Source organism: Conger conger, chromosome 1 (assembly GCF_963514075.1).
Source record: "Conger conger chromosome 1, fConCon1.1, whole genome shotgun sequence".
Lineage (NCBI taxonomy): Eukaryota > Metazoa > Chordata > Actinopteri > Anguilliformes > Congridae > Conger > Conger conger.
Genome location: NC_083760.1, coordinates 12,107,468 through 12,124,733, shown reverse-complemented (window position 1 = coordinate 12,124,733; position 17,266 = coordinate 12,107,468). Strand labels below are relative to the sequence as shown.

General features: G+C 47.6%; 1 protein-coding gene across 1 annotated transcript in view; it reads right to left on the bottom strand.

Moving 5' to 3' along the window:
• ddhd1a (DDHD domain containing 1a) overlaps positions 1 to 12,801 on the bottom strand; it is a 35,624-nt gene extending 22,823 nt beyond the window's left edge. Inside the window, exons 1-2 of the mRNA XM_061250591.1 lie at positions 11,556 to 12,801; positions 9,187 to 9,363 (exon numbers count right to left, since the gene is read on the bottom strand). Coding sequence (XP_061106575.1) covers positions 9,187 to 9,363; positions 11,556 to 12,384 — 1,006 coding nt within the window. The 5' untranslated portion in view covers positions 12,385 to 12,801. The remainder of the gene's footprint in view (positions 1 to 9,186; positions 9,364 to 11,555) is intronic.
• Between the last annotated feature and the right edge of the window lie 4,465 nt (positions 12,802 to 17,266).

The following is a 17,266-nucleotide window of genomic DNA, read 5'->3' as shown; positions in this document are numbered from 1 at the left end:
GGTTAATGCAGTCGGCGCTGAAGAGTACACAACACAGCCACCGGTTAATGCAGTCGGCGCTGAAGAGTACACAACACAGCCACCGGTTAATGTAGTGGGCACTGAAGAGTACACAACACAGCCACCGGTTAATGCAGTGGGCGCTGAAGAGTACACAACACAGCCACCAGTTAATGCAGTCGGCGCTGAAGAGTACACAACACAGCCACCAGTTAATGCAGTTGGCACTGAAAAGAACTCAACACAGTTGGGGCGACATGGCTCAGGCAGTAACAGCAGTCGTCTGGCAGCCGGAGGGTTGCCGGTTCGATCCCCCACCCCGGGCTGTGTCGAAGTGTCCCTGAGCAAGACACCTAACCCCTAAAATGCTCCTGACGAGCTGGTCTCTGACTTGCATGGCAGCCAATCGCCGTTGGTGTGAGAGTGTGTGTATGAATGGGTGAATGAGAAGCATTCATTGTACAGCGCTTTGGATAAAGGCGCTATATAAATGCCAACCAGTTGCCAGTTAATGCAGTCGGCACTGAAGAGTACTCAACACAGTTGCCAGTTAATGCAGTCGGCACTGAAGAGCACACAACACAGTTGCCAGTTAATGCAGTCGGCACTGAAGAGCACACAACACAGTCACCAGTTAATGCAGTCGGCACTGAAGAGTACACAACACAGCCACCAGTTAATGCAGTCCGTACAAACAAATCACCATTTCCCATTTTACACTCGTCTAGAAACGGGGTTTGAACATTTTGAGCCCATTCTAAAGAACATATTTCATACATTTTCACATATTAACTCATATAAATATGAAGATATGGAAAATCTCTGATATAACGAGACGGGTTTTCCCGGTGAAGGCAGGACTGTGAGCATGCCGGACAGCTTCAAAGTGAAGCAAAGATGCGTGGCTGTACAACGCATTCAGACAGAACGTCCAATCGTCCTTTCGGTGGCGGTGAGGAGAGACTGGCCGGCAGGAGTTTGGTGGACATTTAGCACATGCGAAACCATTTAACACACTGAAAAATAACAATGACTGCAGAACATACCAAGACCAATCATCGGTCATGTTATTGGTTTTGTGTAATGAAAGTTGCTCGTGTTAAAGGCCTTCGACAGGCCGCAAGCCTGGCTATGTGAGGCGCCGATTAGACCGAATCGGTTCGCGTGACACAGACAGAAAGCCCCCGGGTTCCACATTCTCCACTTCGTTAAGGTCTTGTGCTTTCTTAAAGCAGCCCGGCTGTAATGCGAGTTGCGGTGCCTCTCACAGTTGAGCACACATCCGTGCGGAAGCCAGGAGACCAGCCTTTCGGACGGTTATCTCGACTTCTCAGAGCCAGACTCCGGGAACAACGGCTCATTGGGAATGCAGGAAGTGAACCCAGGTGCCATTTAGCACGAGTGGCACGCCGCGCGTGTGTTCGGTATGAGCGACCTCATCCTCTGAACATGTCAGGTCGCCCTCCTTTCACGCGGTCTAACAGCGGGCTGTCGAGTCCTACTAGTCATGCACACCTTGGGGGAGCGTGATGGGGGCTCATCTGAACTAGACAGGTTATTTCTTTTTTTTTCCTGAAGCTTTTATCCAAAGCAACTAACAGTTGATTTGACTAAGTAGGGGATTGGTCAGTCCCCCCCTGGAGCAATGTGGGGTTTGAGGGCCATGCTCAAGGGCCCAACAGCTGTGAGGATCTTATCATGGCTACACCAGGGCATGAACCACCAAACGGCAACCCTCTGGGTCCCAGTGATGTACCTTAGCCACTGCACTACAGTCTGCCCCCAGGATGAGAGGAGACCAAACTGTAGTCAGCAGGAAAAGGAGGAAAGGGTAGGCTGGCCTGGAATTCGGACAGTGTGCCATGTACGGATGTCCTCAGTTGCTACTGGAGTGCTGAAAGTACACCTGCTAATCATGATTAGATCTGTCAGGCACAACTGTATTCTGGGGCTGGGGCATTTTTTATGCACTTTGTTTTTGCTGAACGGTATGAAAACCGGCTTCCTCATTCCTCAAATATAATATCTGTTGTTCACGTCACTGTTCCACAAATGCTACATCATCCCCCCCTTCCCCCACTCCACTCCACTCCACTCCAAAACCCACAAGAGAGAAGAGAAACATATGAAATCATCACAACGGCAAGAACGATATACCAACCTGCAGCAGTTTCACAAACAAGCAAATCTAAACTACTTAATTAAAACAATGGAAGGCAAAGAGTCGACAGATATTTCTCACTCGATTAGAATCACAAGATTGCACATGAATCCAGGCTGGTGAAAAGTTTCAAGGGATGTAAATCGAAATGTGTTCCACAAAAAAGATTTCTCCTCAGATCATGTGATTTTGTGATCAGGTTGTAACTGAAACAAACAAACAAAAAGACTATCCAAGAATTACTAAACTACAGAAGAAGCCAGGAGAGGGTTCGATCCAGAGAGCTTGCATCCCCGTCACTGTATACTGTAAAACAGGATGTACCCAATTTACAAACAGACCCTTACTTAGCTGGTCACCAACTAACACTAATTGGCACATTTACCGCATGAATAATGTACATGAAATCCATCAGCGTAGCTTTGGCTGCTGCCATTGTGCATAAGACGGTGCTGAAACACTCTTGTTTTACAGTAGGATGCCAGAGAGGGGCGCTTCTCTATGGAGGAAACGAAGATCGACACACAGGAGGGGATCCAGCAGTCAAGTAACAGAGGTTTGCCGGACAGTTCCGCAAGCAGCCTGATCGTGACTGAGAGGGGCTTTCTAAGAGGGGATGTATCCCAGAAACCACTGCAAACCTCCTTCCTGCAAACCAATGACTGCTGCATATTAACAGGGTTACGGCTCAAAGTGCCTCTTTTCATTTTGATCAACTCAAGGCGAGTATTCACCACCCCCACAACCGCCGACCCCTTTCATGTGCACGAGAAAGTTAAAGCAATTGCAAAATTAGAGGCATCGCAAGTGTGTTTAACGTCAAGCCTCCTTCTTAAACTGATCAAAAGGTTCCCAGTGCAACTGAAAAAATGTCAACAGCATCCATTTTGGCTCAAAGCTTGGCCGACCTTGAGATTTTAATGTGGGTTTTTCTGGGGGGGTCTCTAGGTACAGAGGGCAATTTAGGGCAAGCGCAGCGCCCCCCCCACCCTTATGGCTGTGTTCACAGCCGACGCCCCGGCGAAGAGATTATGCAGGACTTTCCGGGAGGGGTGAGGGGTGGCGGGGTTTGAATGGCACTTCTGTTTGCTGCCATTGTTGCCTCTGAAGGAATGCTTTGTTCACACATTTCAGGGAGACTAATTAATTCATGATCTCGCCACTGCTAAATATGCTCTCTCCATCATCTTAAGGAGCAGGGAGTGGGAGGAGGCTTTCGACGAGAGTTAATTCAATTCCCCAATCCAAGGCAGAACACATGAAACGCTGAGAGAGAGAGAAAGAGAGAGAGAGAGAGAGAGAGAGTGAGAGAGAGAGAGAGAGAGAGGAGAGCGAGTGACAGGGAGGGAGAGCGAGAGCAAAGGAGAGAGCATGAGAGCGAGAGAGAGAGGAGAGCATGAGCGAGAGAGAGAGAGAGAGAGAGAGAGAGAGAGAGAGAGAGAGAGAGATATCAGCCCGGATGGGTCCGTGCGGATATGTCCCTGAGGGGTGCAGTCGGCGGAGAGACGCCGCCTCTACTCAACAGTGCAGGGGAGGCCAACGGCGGCCACTGGGTCGGAAGGGAAAGGGACAGCGGAGCCTAGGCTAGGTGCAGTCTAGGACAGCGGTACAGTCATAGAGACGAGGACGACCAATCAAAACCTAGATCTAGAGGGTGCAGGGTAACGTGAGTAAAAGGCTGGTTTACCGTACCTTGGCAGCGCTTGCGCTTGTGACATGTAGGCTTAGCAGCGGGCTGATATCCTCTCCATTTGAACAGAAAGGGGAGGTAGAATGGGGGCAGGTGGGAGAGAACTAACAAATCAAGACAGTGAGTTTCACGGCAAAAACGGTGCTTCTTGAGGACAGTCTGCTCGTGCACCGCGGCACCCTGGGACAGGCAACAACGAGGTCACTGGAAATTAATGCACGCCACAGCTCACAGACAAGAGCACTCTTGTTTTTCCTATTGACTTCCACAGTGATTCACGGACTGCACTTCACTGAATGCGTCGAAGGGCGTCAGTTATTTCCCACACGTTAGCGATCCCAGGGAACCGCGATGCTGAGCCTTTCACCAACTCTATGGGCTTTTAAATTATGGACCAATCGACCTTAGTTTTATACATTTCTATTTTATTTTTATTTTATTTATTTTTTTATAAAACTCAGCAGATATTTTACACCATTCAAGTGACTTACTTTCAGTGGGCAGAATTTTGCGCTTAAGTGTTTCACATCACATCAAGTCGAAAACAATGAAAATATTTGAACAAGAGCAATACAGTGGATACACAAGACTGAGATGACACTCTCACGGTATTAAATATTCAATATGCATGAAATAATAAACCTTCCCCAACTCATTTTTCTTTCAATGGCAGGAATATTCTGGTAGGCCATTATTTACAATGGGATTTTTTTCAGCGTGATCAATGTCACAAGATAGCATTAAAGCCAACTTCTGTAAAGCCTTAAAGGCTAAATGCAGCTTCTCCTTTAAAAAGGCTCTAGAAGATCTCTCTTTTATGCCGAGTCAAAAAGTCATCACAAAATGAATATATTTTAGGGAAGGAGTTTCCCTCAGCAAAAAAGAGTGGGGAAGGGCATGAGAATGGGAAATGGACAACACCCTGTGGTCATGTAATGCCAGACTGAGTCAGGCCACTCCCTCTGTACACACAGCAGCAGGGCAGGGATGACCACTATGCTAATAAGGACAAACAGAGACTCAGGCTAACTACTGCTAGTCAGGCTAACAAGGACACAGAGACTCAGGCTAACCAAAGCCAGCCAGGCTAACAAGGCTAACAAGGCCACACAGAGACTCAGAGAGACGCTAACCTAAACCAGCCAGGCTAACAAGACTAACAGGGACACAGAGAGACTGTGAGACACTAACTAAAACCAGCCAGATTAACAGGGAGACAGAGGGACACAGGCTAACTGAAAACAGTCAGACCATTAAGGAAACAAAGATTCAAGCTCACGGAAACCAGTCAGGCTACCAAGCACACAGAGCTAGCAAGCTAACGAGGCTAACAAGGACACAGAGCTAACAAGCTAATGAGGCTAACCAGGACACAGACAGACTCGGAGAGATGCTAACTGAAACCAGCCAGGCTAACAATCACAGAGAGCTAACAATCTAATGAGGCTAACAAGGACACAGACAGACTCGGACAGATGCTAACGGAAGCCTGCCAGGCTAACAAGGAGACTGAGAAACTCAAGACTCTCAAGCCAGCCAAGCTAACCCAGAGAGCCCATAATGCAGGGACAATATATTCTGTCTGATACTGGCTGAGGGACAAATATTAGTCATTCACAATGCCAGAGTTATAGACGTTTCCTCTCGGTAAGTGGGTGAGCGTGCTGTGAAACCATTAGCATCTGGTCTCTATAAAACTGTCCCTTATTCAAAATCTCACTTCAGTCCAAGTATTGATTATAAATATGCCCTTTACCTGCATACTTTCATTTTAATAGTCTAGAAAATCAATGGGAGGTAATGGCGGCCTGTTTCTGTCCATGTCCGTTTTGTAAACGCCTTAACTGCGAGACTGTGTACGGCATGCAAACTCGATTTCTTCATTAGAGCGCGCTTTTATAAATACTGAATAATCAGCTTAGTGCGTAAGAGAGCGCTTCCCTGAGCATGGCCATGAATCTGTCTGCTCCCCGCAGCGTTGCCAGGGAGGCAAAGCACAGACTGTTTTACTGGAGACATGTGAATGAATCAGCCGCATTAAAGTCCCTCTGAATCCAGCTCACAGCGCTGCATGCAAACGCATGCAAAGGAAAACAGATGCAAAGTGCAGGCGTGGAACCTTTGCATTACACACAAAGAAAAAGTGCTAATTTCATTGAGTAAAAAAGTACTACTACTACAAATTATTGGCTCCCTTAATCATGTTAAATACATAATAGACACAAACAAAAACATTTCATATGTCAATGTAACGTATGGCCACTAGTAAATACAACGTAGAAAGAATGGAGGATTAAACCTAATGATTAAGTGGAGAGCAGCAGTCTGAAGTGCACAGATATGGCAGAAGGGATTAAATGCAGTCTGCTGGGAGATGATTCAGTGGAAACCAGCAGATTGCTGAGAGGTCAAACTCATCAAATCCGTAATTTCAGGATAATCATGCGTGCACACAGAACACATATTAGGCTACATGCATTAATACCGAGAAAGGCGTCTAAAGAAATATAAAATACGTTAGTGTTAAGCAATGACTCATTCTTAGTATTACAATAGCTAGTGTTTGATGCTGGTAGATGCCAATATTTAACCATTTTATTTTTGTTTGTTTATTTAGTTTTCAAACCATTAAAAAACTGAAAATAAGGCATCCAGCCCAGACTGTCAGGCCTGTATGACCTGTCTGTTGTGCCTGAAGCAGACTGTTTTACATGCCGTGGCTAGCTGCAATGGCATCTCTCTCTCTCGACGCAAATGACAACCCCGCGTCTTAATGCAATTCTGGCCCGCCTCCACGGACACCGGACGGACTGCGAGAGATCAGGAGTGATACATCCGATCCTCCATCACGCCGGGATGCCAGAGCAGCCTGATAAAGACTAGGACGGGCGGCTAAATGTGGAGTCTGGCGTCCACGGGGGAAACGCCCCATCGGGATGGCCGACCTGTTCCTTGTGATTACACGACAGGAAAGGAAAATTAAATAAGGCAAATGGAGTTTAATAACATGAGAGTCCCTAGAAGCTTTCCCCCTGGATCTAAGATCTCTCACTGTTAAGACTGATCTGATGGCTTTTCCTACTGGATATAGAGGCCTACTTTTTAGCCCTACATACAGCCAGATTTTTTTACTGAAGCAGTTCAGATTAAGCACAGTACAACAGCAGTGCCCACCAGGGAATCGAGCCTGAACCTTGGAGAGCCCAGTATGTAGATATTGCTCACAGCTATCTGCTCGCATACATCTCTCTTAAAACACAAGACTTCTCTCTCAAGAGCCTCTACTATATGAATGTAAGGGAATGTGAATTTAAACATGCAGAATCCAGTGGATGAGGACGGAAATCTCCTGACTGAAGCGGTTAGCTGTGAGCCACTTGTGTTGAGTCGAGGCTTTGAACCAGCCGTACAGCAAAAAAAAAAAAAAAAAACAGTAAGCCTTCCAGCTGCCATCCAGTGCGCCTTCTGTGACGGCTGTCTTTTTCCGTGCTTCTCTACTCAACGATGGCTACCATGGGCCACCCATTAGCAGTTTTTGGCAATAACAGGGAACCCAGTTTAACCGCCGTTTCCATGACAGACAGGTTCCATGACAGGTTTCTCCTCATCCCTGCTACTCTGACAGAAAAAAGGGAGGGGGGTGGGGGTAAAAAAAAAAGAAAAGAAAGAGTGGACACTGCGCTCCTCAAAACCACCACAAAGGCTGTGCCTGCAAGGCTCTCCTATAATCCTGCACAAGTGATGCCTGTAATCTGCTCTCATTTTCCCTACATCTGTAATCCTGCGGAGGCCTCCCGCTCCCTGCGGGGCCGCGTTTCGGTGAGGTCTCAGCCGCAGGGGAGGGGCCAGTCAGACACAGGGCCGGGACCGGGGACACTGAGCCGTTACCTCAGCTATGTCACCCCCCATACGCCCTCTGCTACAGCTCATGGGTATTCACCCTCACACGGTCAGAGCCCCGCTTAGCGCAGCGCTCCCTCCCACGCACTCTGAGAGAGGGTGGCATTTACCATTACGGAGTATGACAGGATAGAAGTTCAACCCCTGGTCAGAAATAGAAATGTCATCAGGACTGGAGCGGAGGGGTCATGTGATGTCGGTGGCGAGGGAGCGAATGGGGAGGGCGGGGGGGGGGGGGGGCAGAGCCGTGAGAAACGTGCATGGCCCTCGACTTGTCAGGGCCACTCAGCGTCCCGTTTAAACAAACCCCTTGGCTCTGCCCCCCCTCGTGAACACGGCAGTGACCTTTCCCTTCTTCCACAACCTTGCGCGCCCTGGTCCGAGAGGCGGGCCAGGGCCTGAGCAGCTGCCGGCGTTCAGCAGGGCTCTCCGATAAGCCAGCTAACCGCTACGTCCACGCCGGACAAGTTATTTAAAGGCTTCTGCAGGGCAGGAGTGCCCTTGTGCCACACAGCAGACGGCTTTCGTTCCTAATGTACAGCTCGAGGTTGAACAGCAATCTGGCAGATACCAGCCTTGGCAGCCCGGATTTCTAATAGCGCGCGAGCCGTGTCCTAAAGGTCTTAAGAAACCACCGTTTCTAAAGCTAATTTACAGGGAGGCAGAGCAACGACCACCCGGTTCTACATTCCACGTTTGCGTTAATGGCCTAAATTACAGCAAGGCGGCTTGAAAGCTGGCCAGCGCAGAATATGTCATCTGGACAGAACTAGAAATATAGGCTCGCAAGCATTTTCCATGTGAAAAGCCTCCACAGAAAAAGTCCCTGTCCTGGTAATAAACACTCCTCTGAGCCTAAGGTGAGACTATTGGGCCTGGCTAAAACAATGACAGAGGAGATTTAGGATAACTTCCAAGAACATCGTGAATAGAAACCTATTACACCAAAACAATTCCAGCAAAATTACACATAAATCTACTTCTTGATGCAAAAACATTTCTCTACCTTGCTTCTTTCTGACAGGAGACTTCTTCAAATCTGCCTTTGCTCACATTATTTACGTTCTATATTGAATACCAAAGTAGAGGACCTAGGCTAAATTTAGACTGGGTCAATGAGAAACCAGCCAACTACACCAGCAGTTTCAATTTCCACTACACAGGGAAGTGCAACTGAATCACGGCTAATGAGAAAATAGCATTGTATTTTTCCTGCCAGGCGAGTTCATTCATATCACCTTAATGAGTGAAATGATGTTTTAACGATGCAGCTAATGCAGACAGAATCTATGGGGTTTTGACTTTACATCTCTACTCTAATTATATCTAATTCCAGTATGGAAATTTGCTCAGTTGATGTGCAGACATGCACATCCGTGTTGAGGCTCCAGGGGTACCGCGCCTTAACCCCTACCCCCCCCCCCCCCTTCCTCACCGTCTTTGCTGTCCACCGTCTTGGCCACCACGTCCGTGTCGAAGGTGTCCTGCATCCGTTGCCCCCGGAAACAGGTCAGGTGCTCCACTTCGATGAGGTCACTCTCGTCCTCCTCCAGGGGAAGCCACGTGCCGTCGATAAACCACTGGCCCCTCATCACCGGGATACGGTCCTGCTCTGTAGGGGGCGACAGACACACAGGGGCATTCGGGAGGCTGAAGGGCTTCCTCAGTAGAGCAGCATTGGCAGAGTTAAGGACCGCTGTCACTATCGCCTCAGGGCAGTGTTACCCTGGCTCAGTCCCAACGTGCCCCCGGTCCCGCAAGTTTTTATTCCAGCTCCTCTCTGGCACACCTGATTCAAGTATCGCTTTCAGTCCCAAGAGTGCCATATGTGTCTTCTCCTTAAGCCCTTGGCTCCTTCAAGGAGCACAGGCCACTGATGAATGTCCTCCGTCTCACTCGTTTGGGGGCAAGGCGCTCAAACGTAACTACCATAAATTCCCAGAATGCCATTATTCTTTTTCAACCAATCAAAATGACAGCAATAGCATTGTTTTGAGCAACTGCTACATTTTCTCAATTTTCTTGACCAAAGCCAAAACCCCTTTGGGATTTGGGTGGTGCCACCTCATATTGGGTTTGGGACTGAAAGGGTCAAGTCAAGTGGTAAACAGACCCACTTGAACAGATGAAAACGTGAAGCCCATATTTCAGGTGTGTAATATGATCAGCGATTAAACAAAAACTGGCAAGTCAGTACTTGGACTGGGTTGAGAAACACTGAACTAGAGCAAATAAAAACGCAAGAGAACCCAGGACTGAGTATACGTGTTACTTACAATGGTGCTTTCCTATAGCACAAAAGTGCCCTCCTTCAGATGAATCATGAATGTTGAGAGACCGTTTAACCTTTTTCACCACCAGTGTGCTCGGTAACAAGGTTTGTTTTGTGGAAAAGGCTCTATTCAGAGTTCTGCAGAATGGCAGCCTCAGTTTCAAAGAGGAAACTAATTTCAGCGAGATAAAAGTGTTCTTACAAACAGTGGATATCCTCCAAGGAGACGACGCCTCCATTGCAGGGCAGACTAAAGTCAATACAGTGCTATTCCCATTGCAGTGCAACTGACAAGGAAACCGCAATGGAGGTATGGGAGAAATTCAGAGCAGAAACTGCAAACTAAACCCACAGAGAACCCACATGACAATGGCATACTGGAAATGAACAGAAAGAAAGGCATTCACCTTGATAATCACTCAGAAATGCTCGCAGCAGAGCGTGATGTGACAAGACACTGGGGCTACTATGCAAGTACGTAACGAGGAGATAGTGTAGAATGACGCACTGAATGAGTCTCTTTCATTTACCTTGAGCCTTCGGGCATGAAATTTAGATTTATTTATTTATTTTTCTTTTGGGGGGGGGGGGGGGGGGGGGGGAGGATCGCTGAGGTGTTTGAGAGCTTAATGGGCCGTGCCCCAGGTGCATCATTCGGGCACGTTCATTCAATGTCACGCAGAGTCCTCTGCAATCCTCAAGAACTACTTACCACAGCATGCCGTGACAAAATCAATTAATGGCAAGGTTAAGGGGGCTCAAGTCAATTTGTGCAACATGCAGGACAAGGCAATTACTGTCTGGTGTAATAAAAACCACATAAACAAGCAGGGTTGTGGGGGGGAAAAAATGTAATTGTCGAGCCCAACATGTGGCTCAACGCAGCCCAGGAAGCAAGTGTCACGATGTGGAGAACAGTCACCGTTTTGTTTCTGGGAATACATTTCTCAACGGTAGGCAATTCTTTGTTGTCGTTTCAAAAACGCAATCCCAAAAGATGACCTCGGGCTCAGTCTAGAACTCACTGCAACTGTAGTTCCTATGAAGTGTCTTAATGTTAAAAATAGCAATCCCTTTCCATTTTAAGTCGTTCGCAGAAATATGATGACGACGACGGTGATGACGGTGACTGGACAGCATCTGGCTACGACCCTATCATGTGAGCACGGTAAAACAAGCAATAGTATCCTAATGTCCCCGGGCTGACAAGTTCCCTCGTGTGGCAACATTCTTTTTTTTTTTTTATCTAACGGGCGCAAACTTATCATACACACACCCACTTGCCGATAAGCTAAGTTAGCAGCATTCGTGCTGTCAGTTAAAAGAAGTAAACCCTCTTAATATCTAACGGCTAGTCAGCAGAAGTCTAGTAGTCTCTCCCCTTCGCCAAAACTCAAACATGCACATTTACAGACAGGCAAGTTAAGGAAAGAATAAACGAAAGCGCATGCATACTTCGCTAGCAACCTAACTTGCTAGCATATTAACCCGTTTAGTTAAGTGGTCAACTAGTTAGTATTGAATATACTTACGATTCCAATATACCGGATATGATTCCTTCTCTTTGACATCTACTTCATACAGACCCCCACGGACGCATACCGCATCAACATTGATGCTAATTGTATCTAGATCTCGTTCGTCAGTCGAGTTTGTTCTCTCCACCACCGATGCTCTGTCCACCTTAACTTTACTTGGTTCTTCAGTCATTTGCCCTGTCTCTCCGGCCCCCTCTGGTTCCCCGGTCGATGGCTGCGACCCATCGCCTGTTTCTTCGTCCTCCGCCTCCATGCCTGTGGGACCCTGCCGTTTGGCCTTGCCAGGGTTCAGTTCGCAGAATTTGCGGAACATGACTTCGATTTTTAGAGAGTCGTGTCCGACAAAAGGCTTCCAGGTTTTCTTGTCCTCCTTGTAAAACCACCGCACTTCCTCTGGTCCCAGCTCTGTGACAACCTCATAACGGTGTCTGGAACTGCTAGATCGATTCCTTTTCCTGTTCTCCATCAAAGGAGCGACATTCCCGTCGCTTTCGCTGTAGTCCAGGTCAGCATCGATGTAGGTTGCACCAGAGTCACCACCGCGACTGTGACAACCGGGGTAATCCTCCTCCACTAGGCCTAACACCATGCCATCCTGGGCTGACCTGTGACGGGTTCGTAGCAGTGGCAAGCGCCGGTCCAGACCTGGCTGCACAGAATGCATCCCATCATGTATCATATCGCTCATCGGTTCGTCACAGCAGCACACGAAAACATCGTTTCTCAATTCCCAGTCACTGTCAGTGTTGCCGACAGATGAACCTCTATTTTCAGAACTCTGCGGAGGACTAAGTAAAGACGTCTTATCCGTATACCTGTTCATTACTCTTTAGCTAGCTAGCTAGCTAGCATGCGTGTTTTTTTTTGTTAAACTGCAGACAGATACCTAGCGTCCTTGCGCAATGTTAGATTTTTAGCCGGTCAACACTATGTAGCTAGCTACTTAGCTAGCTAATCTAGAATTGGTTTTCTAGTCAGCTAGCTAGCGCATCGGAGACAACAGCATGAGCTAGCAGCTAGCTGCGCGTTTAAGCTGTGAAGTCCAGGGACCCTAAAACCTGCTTTCCCTTCACCATTCCACGACCACCACCACATACAGCAGCGGCGCCGATTCGGAGCCACTTTCCTACTGTAGTCAGACATAGAAGCCCTGAGGCCCGGACGTATTTCTTAATTTCCCTAGCTCCTATCCTGTAGTAGAGCTCTGATTATTTCATGTCTAAACAACTCGCCGGCTTGCATGGTGACATGCGCGTGATACTCCCTCATGCGTGACCGCGCACGTATTGTTGAGTTGGCTTCGTACGTCAAATTATGAACGCGCACGCCAGTCGATACGTAGCCACGTTTATTTATTTATTTGTTTGTTTGTTTGTCGGGAGGTATAATCAGTGATATAATGTAACATTGAGTGAAACAAAATGCTGCCTACTGCTTTTGTAGACCAACATTTTACTCAGTGGAAAAAAATGCATTATTAACCTTTTAAAATGTCTAAACTAACGTTTGATGCCATTTTTTTAAATGTAATATACCATTAATTTATATTTATTTGTATATGTTTTATATGTACTAATGCATTTGTTTAATTCAAGCACGACTGGAGAATCAATAAACTATAATATATAATCTATAAACTTAGTATCGAGTAATAAGCAGAGTCAAATTAATACTTTTAGTTTTACATGAATGCTTGTGGTTACTTTGTTCAGACATGGTAAAGTTACTGAAGTTGATATTCTATCAACATTATTCAGTTATATCATCTTGCAAGTATGTTTTTATGGTGATCAAACAAAACAACCACAAGGTGTCGCTGTTTACTTACTTTAGTTACTGAACTTTTCCTGCTGGACCAAAGTTCCAGTCTACCAACATCATTGTTACTCTGGTCAGCATATATTATTCAAAAGATTGATACATTGTGTGAATAAAAACATGAATAGTTATTGTATAATACTCTCATATGAGTATAGGCAACACCTAAAACACTGAGCATATATTGCAACAAAAAAGTTAGTAGATAAATTAATTAGTGAATAGGGCATACAAGTTAATATACAGTCTGTGCCATTCAGTAGCTTTTTGGTCCTGACACACAAGGTTATGGGTTCAGTTCCCTTTATATAATACTACTTTGGTGCTCATGGACTCTGGACTTGACCCCTAACCTTAAAAGCTCAAGGCGTGAGATATTGGGCTTGCTGTCTGATTTTACATTCTGCGATTTATGGCACATGCATCAGATTTACATTACTACTTGAAAGTTTCAAGTGCTTGCCTTGTGCCTCCGGCCGCAGAGGGCTCAACCCGAGGTTTCTGGGCGAGGATAAAAACGCGAGGTCAGATCAATCTCACAAAGGCCCGCAGCATGCTTTATTATTATATTATTTTATTATCACTGTGTTCCGCGGCTGCCAGTGTCTAGGGCGAGTTAAATCGCCTGCACTTTAAAGTCTACTGGTGGCTACAAAAGCGCCTCTTGCCGCATTTTGCTAAAGGTCACGACAACAGGGTTCCACCCCGGGACCCCGAAGTCCTCCAGCCGTAAGTCTGGAGCCGTAAGCTCGGCGGCGCAGTGTGGCCCCCGGAGCTGACGGGGAGAACGCCCAGGGCCCCCCCCCCCAGTGAGAGCCCCCCCTCTGTGAGCTCACAGCACTGCTGCCCTGCATAAACAGGCCCCAGCTGGGGGGCGGGGCCCCCACAGGACCAGCCGGGAGGTTGCGCAGCGAAGTTATGCTCCGTGTGTAAACGCTGGGAGCTCCGAGGGGGCACTCTGTCAAGAGCCTGTCTTCATGGCTCTCTTTCCAAGGAATCTAACGCTCTGGCCACACAGCCCGTCCCTTTTCTCTGCATGTCATTTGTCAACACGCACATACACACACACACACACAAGCACACACACAAAAGAGGATTTCTCCAGAGGATTGTTCTAATAGATTACATGTTGGGTATGTTGGGTATTAAACACATACTGTATGTCCTCATATTTAAGTGGGCTGAAATTTACATTTGGAGACAACCAGCTCAGCATTTAGACCGCTCCCTGTGTATATGGGTTGATAATGATAAAGTTGCTTTCTCTAAAACAGCATGACAGAAAACAATAACAGAAAGAATATAGGAAGTGTGCCATGTACTGTGTGTTAAATTGTAAATGAATGTGTTTTCATCTGTTGTAATGCATATGCGTCTGTATGAAATTGAGTGCTTGCATCTGCACTTAACTGAGCATTTCTGCTTGTGTGTGCGTGCGTGTGTGTGTTTGTTTGCTTTTGTGTATGAATGTGTGCGCGCACTGCGTGCAAATGTAATTGTGCGAGTATGTGTGCGCATAGGCATGGCGCTGTGGGCGAAGGTAATTGTGTGCGCATGTGTGTGTGCGTACAGTGCGTGACTGTGATTGTGTGAGCATGTGTGTGTGCGTGCATGTGTGTACAGTGCAGTGTCTGTGTGTGTGTGTGCGTATGTGCGTGTGTGTGTGTACAGTGTGCGACTGTGATTGTGTGTGCATGTGTGTGTGTTTCTGTTCAGTGTGGTGTGTGACTGTGACTGTATGTATGTACGTACGGCGTGGTGTGTAACTGTGATTGTTTTGCATGTGTGCGTGCGTGCGGCACGGTGTGTGACCGTGATTGTGCGTGCATGCGTGTGTACGTGCGCATGCGTGCGCATGTGCGTGCATGTCTGTATGTGAGTGTGCGTGCCCGTATTGCGTGTGTGCGTGCATGTGTACGCGTACAGTGCGGGGTGTGTGTGTGTGTGAGTGTGAGTGTGTGCGTGCATGTGGTGCTGGGACATCCAATCCCTCGCTCGCCGCACGCCACGCTTGCTTGCAGGTGGTCTGTCCGCGCTCGGGGGCCGGCAGCAGATTGAATATTTCAGAGGAACGCAGCGCGCCCTGGACGCCATCATTGAGTCCACATGGCAGGCCGGAAACCGCCTCTGTGAACACTTGGCTGAAATATGCTGCCTGCCGGCCCCCCCTCCGACAAGCAGCACACTCGCTGGGCCTCGCAGTTACAAGCATAGCCGTGCAGCTACAGATGTTGGCAGCTGTCTTTAACCCCTCGTGTTCAGGGGTTCTGTTTCTCGCTGTGGCTTTTCCTCACTCAGGAGAACAGGTTGGAACGCAGGGGAACTGAAAGCGGGGGGGGGCGGGAAGGCAGTGACGGGGGAAATGTTCAGAGATACGTACTTTCGGAAAAGTGGAAAATCGGTTATGTGCCTTCCTCGCGAAAGCTCTTAGGGCAAATGAATTCTAAGTGGGCCTGCTTCTAATGGTATGGCTTATCTTTGAGAACTCGTATACATTTTACTCAGCTTCACCACAGAGCTGTTTTTGGATTATGAAGCTTCTATCAACAAAAAGCATAGGCCACATATTTTGAATGATTTGAAAGTAGTCATTTTTAGTACACACAGATGGAAAACAAAAAGGATTTTCAGATTATTCAGTGGGTCGCCATGTCCTGTTCCTCCTGATACAGAACATTTTGTTATTGCTTGAACCTGCAGCATTGCACAATGTTCACATCTGTATGTGGCACTTGCACTGAATAAAGAGTAGGTACCAAGTACTGACATTATTTTACATGGTCAGACTCAATTTAAGCTGAAATCAAATACAGAACAGGGCATCTTGAAGCTGTTAGGAAACTATTCCGGATCTTAAACAGACTAGGGAGGCTGTGTACATTTCCCTAATTGCACATGTCAATTTATGCACAAATACCTCATTTAGTCAAGCTCATTTAAATCCTCTGCTTTTTCAGCACTCAAACTCCAGGCAGACCTCACAGCAAGGGCGCAGTTCACCAACTGTCTTTCAGCTGCGCAGGGCTGGAGACACAGGTCACAGAGTATAACCAATGTGGCATTAAAAAAAGGAATTTAAAAACACGCCCCGATATTTATCGTTTGGGTTTTTGTTTCCCCCCCCCAAGTACTGCGCACAGCTGTGATTTCGCTGGAAAACTGCAAGAGAAGCACAATAATGTGCAATTTACAGCAGGATCTGACCCGTAATATTCAGGTCCGTCTAAAAAGGCCCAGACCAGGCCGCTGGAGGACCGGCGCACATCTGCTGTGTCTTAACTCCGGGCCTCCAGCAGGACACTCCGTGGCACATTAAAACAGTGACGCAGCGTTCAGCGGAGCTGACCAAAACAGAGCAACAGGCCGTGTACCTCGAGACTCGCGGGGCAGGGAATGTACTCTATGGCCTAGTGGCTAAGCTGCTTGACTAGGAACTGGAAGTTTGGTGCTTCAAGCCCCACACTGTAGTCACTGTGCAGCTGTTGGGCCCTTGAGCAAGGCCCTTAACCCCACATTGCTCCGGGGGGGGGGGGGGAGATTGGTCCCTGCTTAGGCTAATCGACTGCAAGTCGCTTTGGATAAAAGTAACTGTAACGGACCGGGATCGTGCCGCGCTGTGGCACTCGCACGGTTAAGGCCTGAAAGCCCGTTTCCCCCTTCTCTCAGATCCTGGCCTGCAACTGCTCGCTGTGAGGTTGTGCAAGCCCTCGCTCGGCTTACGAGATCTGCGATGGGGCAGCGGGGCCAAAACAAGCAGGTGCCTGCCGACCCTGCGGCCCCTTGCATTCATGTGCTTTTATAATTATGGAAGTTATCACAGTTCTGGCACGGGCGCCGCAGGTCTTTCCCCCCCCCCTCTTCTTCTTCTTCTTCTTCTTCTTTTTTCT